We start from the raw sequence: 8,685 nt of genomic DNA on the forward strand, positions 1-8,685 counted from the left end.
TGGGAGCAATCTTAAAATTCTCTCTGAACTGTGCATAAATTCAACACTACGTCTCTATTATTTGTTCTTCTTTTTCGCTTCTTCAATATCACATTTTTACATATTCTTATAAAAAATACCAAAGATTGACCGCCGTATTCATAAAGATATTAATCGCTTATTTTATGACGCAACTTTTTCATACAAAATTCCTACAATGAGTCATCAATAACTTTATTCAGCATTTATTAATAGAAGGAAGAAAATAGAAAAGAAAATATTAATAGAAAATTTTGTACTCAGTTATTTTCATACAAAATTTTGTTCATAATTTTGTATTTTTAGAACAATGAATATAAAGAAATTGACGCTCCAACCACTTTAACCAATCTTGCATAAAATCGTACTCAAAATTTTTAGGAAAAATAAAATCAGTAGTGGAAGATTCTACTTTCGCCTATTTTCCAATTTATGTCGAGTGACTCAACTCAATGATCAAATTTGCACCAAGTTTATATTCCTATTGTTCAGACAGCTTTTTCTTCATAGTTTACAATTTGTTTTATTTTATTTTTTAATTTAAAAAAGAAACATTGATTTAAAATGTTAGGTCACTTGACACGAAGTTGCCCATATGTATATATGTTTTGGATCTTTATAGATAGCTGAGTAGATTTAGCTATTCGTCTGACTGTAAATATGTGTGTTGAATAATAATTCTATTTCCGGAAGAAATCTATTTCAAATTAGCAAAATCGGTTTGTAAATAATGGAGACATAGTAAAAATCAAAGGCATTCTCTGAAAATTTCATAAAAAAAGTAAAATTTATCTGCATGGCTGAAGAAAACAGATATGTTAAATTTTGTTCTAGTACTTAAAGCCGTGATACACTGTTGTCAGATCTTACAACATTGTCAGTAAAATGTTAAGAAAATATCCAACAATCGTCTGAACTTACAATTTTTCTTTTGCAACGTTGTTAGGAAAAGCATTACTGACAATATTGCAAAACAAAGTTTGTAAGTTGGAAGTGTTATTAGACATTTTCTGTACATTTTACTGCCAACGTTGTAAGATCTAACAACCGTGTATACAAAGCATTAGTTTGATTCTTTATAAAAACAAAAAAGAGCTAGAATGAATCTGTGTGTTGTTACTAGGGTATTTAAACGAATTATTGTCGATCGGTTAATCGATCAATTTTTGACGATTAATCGCCCGAATAAATGAAAATTGCCAAATTTCAAATAACGAACTCAACTAACGAATAAATAAATAACGAATTAACCGATTAACAAAAACTTATTATTAAACAATAAAATTACTGTATATCTTATATAAATATCAATATTTTAATAATAAATTTACTTTATGTATTATTTTTACTTTACTTTTTATAATAAACAATATTTATTGGATGATTTTTATACCAATACTTCAGAAACATTGTAATAAGTTGTTCTGATTCATATACTTCTTAGAATGGATTCATGCAGAATCATTTCAGATTTCTAAAAAGTAATCTTGAAAATAGTGATATCGCCTTTTACTTCTACATCCAGTTTGAGGAACAGTTTCTATAGAATTTCTAATAAGTTCTTCAGCAATATATAGTTATACACTAGTTCATTGGAACGTATGAATTCTGGAACTCGTTGATAAATCGCAAAAATATAAATTTAATAAACCTAATTTCTTTATATAGAAGAGGATTTTGCATGAAAATAAATAACTTCTAATATTTGAGAAAAAAATAAAAGAATTGAGTTTAAAGTTGTGGAAAATTTTAATTTTGTTTGTTATTGGAAGAAAAATATTGTAAAAAAATATAAAAATATCCGAATAATTTTGAATTATCCGATTATTAACCGGCCAACTTAAAACCACAAATAATTATTTGTCGAATAAACAGAATAAGACAAAAGCCCAATTAATTGAACACTCTGGTTGTTATTGAATAGACTCTAGAAACATGAAATTAAGCGTGAATGCAAGAACATATAAAATGGGTATTTTTGGTACTTTTTCGCACTTCTTGTGCTTTCTATAGTAATAAACCTAGAAATATTAAGTTAAGTATTTACAGCCCGGAGTACATAGCATTAAAGAAATCATTTGTACTTTTCGTTCTTCAGAAGGAACTTCTTGAGTTTTTTATATTGTTGAATATGTTAACACCTTTAATACTTTTATATTTTTCTTAAATGAGGATTTCATTACAGACCAGTGATATCGTTCGAATTATTGACATTTTAAAGATAAAGCATCGTTGCAATATTTGAAACATCTACACATGTGTATATAATCAAAATATTTAAGTTTCTAAAAATAATTTTCAAAGCATTTTATAATCAATAATTTTGCTCGAATAAATGAAAATTGTCAAATTTCAAATAACGAATAAATATAATAAATTATATCAATTAACCGATTAATGCCCGTAATTTCAATGGCAAAAGCAAGTCAAAAACTGATATAAAAGTCGGTTTGTCATATTAGACATTGTAATGGTGTATTTTAGAATTCATTTTTATACAAATTTAAAATATTTTTTTTTGGAAATTGTTTAAAAACATAAACAGCTGTTAAGTTAGGTGGCTGCCAGTCACAAAACAAAGCAAACAAAATATTCTTCTATTTTTTTAATTTAATTTTATAAAAATTAATAACTTCTATAAATCAATATACATATGAAGCATGGAGCCGAATAAGGGCGTATAAACCATTTGGGAAATTTTACAGAAGACGATAAAAACATCATAAAACTTTAAAATCGGCATTTTTTCCTACATTTTTCACATATATGCATAAATATAACTCACATCTATCCCTGTGCTAAAATTCAGTAAAAAATTCGAGTCACAACTTGCCAAAATTAATACTTGAAATTTTGCTAAAATGGAATAAGGGCATATATCCATATATTTTAGTTGAAAGTATATATAAATAAATGTTATTTTTATATACTTCTTAATTATTTTATTATATAAAACATGGACAGCCTCAACATAACAGTCTAGAGCATTATTTGCTAAAGTTTTAAGGACATCCTTCATTATCCTTATAAGTAATTAAAACAAAAACCAAAAAAATATATATTTTTTAGTATTTTTATACATACTTAGAAAAATCTTTCTTAGAAAAATCTTTAAATCGCACCTTATTGCATTATTGTCAAAACCAGCGAACCGCATTATTATCTTAGTTCATTATCAAATTGGATAGGACCTCTTTAACTAAAATAATCCGAAAATAACAAGATATAATAATTTTTTAAAATATAACTATAGTTATGGATATACGCCCTTCTTCTTGTCCACACTTTCATACTTAAATAATTCATTCAATAATAATATTTTTTGCAATATAATTAAAAAATTAATAAATTTGAAATATTTTCCAACCATTCTGCAAATTTGGTGCAATTAGAATTAAAATTTATACGATTTTTTTTACAGAAAAATACATTAAATTGCTAATATTTTTTACCCAAAAAAATAAATAGTATTTAAAAATTGTGCTTTTAAAATTATCTATTTTAGCGAAAAATTTATATTTTTCAATTTATTTTTTTTATGAATAAATGTAAAATATAATTATGCGAAAAAACGCTATTTTGAAAAGGTGGTCTTTACGCCCTTACTCGCATCCATGCTTTATATATAAAAATGAATGAAATGAACTTTTATAAATCAATATACATATATAAAAATGAATGTGTTTTTTTATACCCTTCACCTTCGTGAGAAGGGTATATATAAGTTTGTCATTCTGTTTGTAATTTCTATCTGTCTGCCCCGTGTCTGTCTGTCCGTCTCTCTGTCCGTCTGTATGTTTGTTGAAATCAGTTTTTAGAGGAGAAGATAGCTATTTAAAATCAGCAAAATCGGTCCATAAATACCGGAGATATGAGCAAAAATCTAAAACAACCTCTGAAAATTTCATAAAAAATTTAAATTTTTTATTCATGCTCAGACAAAAATTGTAAATTACAGCAACAAAACACATAATCATACGGTAAATTTTTTATTGCACTTGTTTATAAAAACAATGCTGAGCATGACGTCACGATACAAACAAGGAGTATGTTGTTATTGGTTAGAAACATGAAATTTAGTATGTAGGACCGGATTAGATTCGAAAACTTAAAAGGGGATTTTTTTTGTTACTTTTTCGTTATACAAAAGGCATTTTTTGAATTTTCTATAATATTGAACTTAGAAACATGAAATTAAGTATGTAGAGCCAGGATTAGGCTAGAACACATAAAAGGGGACTTTTGGTACTTTTTCGTTCTTCAAAAGGTACTTTTTGAAATTTCTATAATATTGAACCTAGTAACATGAAATTTTGCATGTAGAGCCTTGACTAGGTAAGAACCTACAAAAGGTACTTTTCCATTCTACAAAAGGTACTTTTTGAATTTTCTACAATATTCAACCTAGAAACATGAAATTAACTATGTAGAGCCCGGATAAGCCCAGAACACATAAAAGGGGACTTTTGGTACTTTTTCGTTCTTCAAGAGGTACTTTTTGAAATTTCTATAATATTGAACCTAGAAGCATGAAATTTAGCATGTTGTGCCTTGACCAGGCACAAAGAGACTTTTTGGTACTTTTTCTTTTTACAAAAGGTACTTTTTGAATTTTCTACAATATTGAACCTAAAAACATGAAATTAAGTATGTAGAGCCCGGATTAGCCCAGAACACATAATAGGGGACTTTTGGTAATTTTTGGTTCTTCAAAATGTACTTTTTGAAATTTCGATAATATTGAACCTAGAAGCATGAAATTTAGCTTGTTGGGCCTTTACTAGGTAAGAACTTGCAAAAAGAGACTTTTTGGTACTTTTTCTTTCTACAAAAGGTACTTTTTGAATTTTCTATAATATTGAACCTAGTAAGATTATGTAGAGCCTGGATTAAGTGGGAACCCATAAAAGGGAAGTTTTTGGTACTTTTTTATTCTCCAAAAGGTACTTTTTAAAATTTCTATAATATTGAACCTAGAAATATGATGTTAAGCATGTAGAGCCCGAATTAATTTAGATCGTATAAAATGGGCTACAATTGGTATTTTTTTATTTTTTGTAATAATATTCGTAATGACTTTTATTTTAAAATATCAAGTGGGTGAGGATTCACGTCCATATTAAGAAAATATAAAATCCGTATATTTGAGAGTCCTCAAATTTTGTGGGAGTTAATTTAGTGTCAATAAGATTATTTAGGGTAAAAAGTGGTCGGACTAGCGTTAGGGGGCGCGGCACCTCCCTTATAAATTAAATAAAAAAATTCGTTTATCTTGGAAAGTATTACAGTTAGAATTTTAAAATTTTGCACGAATAGCTTTAACATCCATGGAAACATTTTGGCACCTATATTAATTAAATACAAAAATTAGTATATATGGGAAACTAATATAACCAAATTCTTAAAATTTTGCACGAAAAACTTTAATATTCATCTCAACATTTTTAAGAAAAAAGAGCGGACTTTCATCTACTTGGATTTGGAGCCCCCCTATGAATAAAATAGAAAAATTTGTACATCTGAGAAACTATTAGAGCTAGAATCTTCAAATTTTATTTGTGAAATTTGGCATTCATCTGAACATTTAGAGTATAACTAGCGAACTTTGAATGGAGACTTGACATCTTTCATATGAATAAAACTAGATTAATCAAATTACTTTAAAATTCATCTAAACATTTTGGAGGAAAAGGGCGGACTTTCATCTGGGGAGCTTAAAGTCCCCACATGAATTAAATATAAAAAATTGTATATAAAAGAAACAATTAGAGCTAGAATCATAAAATTTTTTATGAATAACTTTGACATTCATGTAAACATTTAGAAAATGTGAAAATGATAGATAGAAATTGGTGAACTTGCAATAATTTACTTGGCATCTCTCATATGTAACAGATTGTTAATCTGGAAAACTATTGTGGTTAGAATTTTCAAAATCGTTAAAAGGTTTTTTTCTACTAGAGTGTAAACAAAAAAGATTGTATATCCCAAGACATTAGAATAAGAATTATTTTTTATGAATAAAAGTAGGTATATATTAAATTTTAGCAAGTAAGAAATAAATAGATCATTATTGTATTATTTTAGAATTTAAATTAAATATATTGTCATCAAGAGAAATTATAGTAAACCTTTAAGAAAAATTTTATAATTTAGTAAATATATAAATATATTTTGATTACTTATTATGTATTTAGCAATAATACGAATGGCATAATTGTTGCATTGTCTACTCTATAGTATGAATAAAGACACAATTTTTCTGTTCGATAGTACGAATAACGCATTTTTATTGGAATTTTGGTTTTATTTACGTATGAATGAAGTTTTTATTTTATTATTTATTTTCATTCATCATGTTACAAAGTAATAAACATCAAAGTTAAATTATGCATTTTCTAATAAGTAAAATGATATTTATATATGTATATCTAGTCTATATAAACTGTCAATTTTGAAAGTACAGTCAAAGCCCGGTATAACAAATACTCACTTTAACGAATTCGGGATATAACGAATGAGTAAATTTCTTACATTGACTACCTTATATAACGAATGTTTTATAATTTCCAAGCTCAGTATAACGAATGGTTTAAAAAAATGGTAAAAACAAAAAGAATGTAACAAAAGAAGAGAACACAAAAAATGTTCGTTGAAGTACCGTTGGTTTTCATTGTATACAAACACACAGTGCTTTTGAACAAGTGGTCATAAACATTTTAGTCATTTGTAACAAGTTGTGAGTTTTATTTTATAAAAAGATGGGAAATAGAAAAAGAATTTCTTTAAGTGAAAAAATAAAAATTTTAGAAGAGTGCAAAAATGGAATATCGCTTTCAGTGATTTCAAACAAATATAAAATATCAAAATCATCGATATGTACATTAAAGAAAATGGAAAGTAAAATCGTTTCAAATCTTGAAACTACAAACAATGGATCAAAAAACCGTCGATCCCTCAGAAAGGGAGAATATCCCGTAATGGAAGAAAAACTATCAGTGGTTTCTTAATCAAAGAAAGAATTTTATTCCGGTTAATGGGACAACATTAAAATTGAAGGCTATGGAAATTCAAAACCAGTTCTGCACCGGTGGTTTTCATGCTAGTGATGGATGGTTATCCAGATTTAAAAAAAGGTATGGTGTACGACTTTTGAAGGAATCTGGAGAAAAATTGTCATCAAGAGAAGATTTGGTAGATCCGTTTATGAGGAAGTTGCAGAGAGTTATTCGAGAAGAAGGTTTATCACATGATTCTATATTTAATGTTGATGAAACAGGTTTGTTTTGGAAAATGCTTCCAAACAAAACATTTGTTCATGCTGGTACATCAACAGCACCTGGAAGAAAACTATCCAAAGAAAGGATAACTGCTTTTCTATGCGCTAATGCGTCAGGAAAAAAGAAAATGACGCCCCTTCTTATTGGAAAGGCGAAAAAACCTCGATCATTTCGAAATACAGTTTTACCAGTTAATTATCTGCACTCAAAAAATGCATGGATGAATACCGGAATTTTTAAAGTTTGGTTTTTTGAAATGTTTATTCCTGAGGTAAGCATTCTTAAAAGACATTTGCAACAGATTATTATAAACCTTTGTTATTAGGTCGAGTCATATTTAAAATCAAATAATTTGCCAATGAAGGCTTTGCTGATATTGGACAATGCTCCAAGTCATCCTCCTGCAGAGGAACTCGTAAAAAATACAGAAGATGGGAAAATTTGGACAATGTACATGCCGCCAAACGTGACACCTCTTATCCAGCCAATGGACCAAAACGCCATTCGCTTACTCAAATTACACTACAGAAATAGCCTCCTTTCAAAAATAGTGGCATCTGAAACAGATGACATCATTAATTTTTTAAAAAGTCTTTCTCTTTATGATGCATCCTGTATGATTGGTCTCGTCTGGAATAATGTTAAGGAGGACGCATTATCTAAATGTTTGAAAAAAATTCTAGTTTTTGAAAATTTTGAGTTTGATGATGAGGACGAGATCCCCCTTTCTAGACTTTTTCAAGGGGATGAAGTACAATGTGTAAGACGTGGACTCAGACTATTAAGTACAATTTTTCTAAATGTAAGAAAATTTAAATCCATGCCTTAACGTTTTCACATTTTGTTTATCTATTTTTTAATTTTAGATTCCATTTAGTACAGACGATTTAAACGTTTGGAACAATGGAGACATAAATGATATTACTTTGGATGAAGATGGCGAAAATGAGGAAAATATTGAAATTGTTGACCAATTTTCTAATAATGAAACGAAAATAAAGCATTCTGAAGTAATAAAATGTTTTGATAAATGTATACAATGGGGTTCCCAAAATAATATTAATATTTTTTGATAAAAAAAACTTTGCGATATAACGAATTTTTCACTATAACGAAAGGGCCTGACAATATATCGTTCGTTATACCGAGCTTCGACTGTAGTATGATTCCACATTCAAATGGGTTTAAGCATTACTATATGTGATCCCTTAAGTATTCCAAATTTTTAAGAGAAAATTTTGAATTAGAGAATTGTTTTTGAAAGTGGTATATTCCATTCAAGTTTCTAATAAAAATTGTATGTAATCTGAACATGTTTAATACATTTTAGAACAGATATGTAAATGCAAATTGTCTTTGGCACACATATTTTTAAAAACATTAAAAT

General features: G+C 27.7%; 1 protein-coding gene across 1 annotated transcript; it reads left to right on the forward strand.

The window, feature by feature from the left end:
* The first annotated feature begins 7,080 nt into the window (after positions 1-7,080).
* LOC111687893 (jerky protein homolog-like) lies at positions 7,081-8,371 on the forward strand. The gene is made up of 3 exons (XM_023450372.2): positions 7,081-7,569; positions 7,624-7,713; positions 8,165-8,371. The coding sequence occupies exons 1-3, from the start codon at positions 7,081-7,083 to the stop codon at positions 8,369-8,371; spliced, it is 786 nt and encodes a 261-aa protein (XP_023306140.2).
* The last annotated feature ends 314 nt before the right edge of the window (positions 8,372-8,685 follow it).

The sequence above is a fragment of the Lucilia cuprina genome, chromosome 3 (genome assembly GCF_022045245.1).
Source record: "Lucilia cuprina isolate Lc7/37 chromosome 3, ASM2204524v1, whole genome shotgun sequence".
Classification (NCBI taxonomy): domain Eukaryota; kingdom Metazoa; phylum Arthropoda; class Insecta; order Diptera; family Calliphoridae; genus Lucilia; species Lucilia cuprina.

What these genes read in the sequence shown, in the direction of transcription:
- LOC111687893 (XM_023450372.2), top strand. Translation starts at nt 7,081, where the DNA reads ATGGAAATTCAAAACCAGTTCTGCACCGGTGGTTTTCATGCTAGTGAT. An exon ending in TTGAAATGTTTATTCCTGAG is followed by an intron (nt 7,570 to 7,623) that starts GTAAGCATTCTT and finishes CTTTGTTATTAG; the next exon opens with GTCGAGTCATATTTAAAATC. An exon ending in ATCCTCCTGCAGAGGAACTC is followed by an intron (nt 7,714 to 8,164) that starts GTAAAAAATACA and finishes TTTTAATTTTAG; the next exon opens with ATTCCATTTAGTACAGACGA.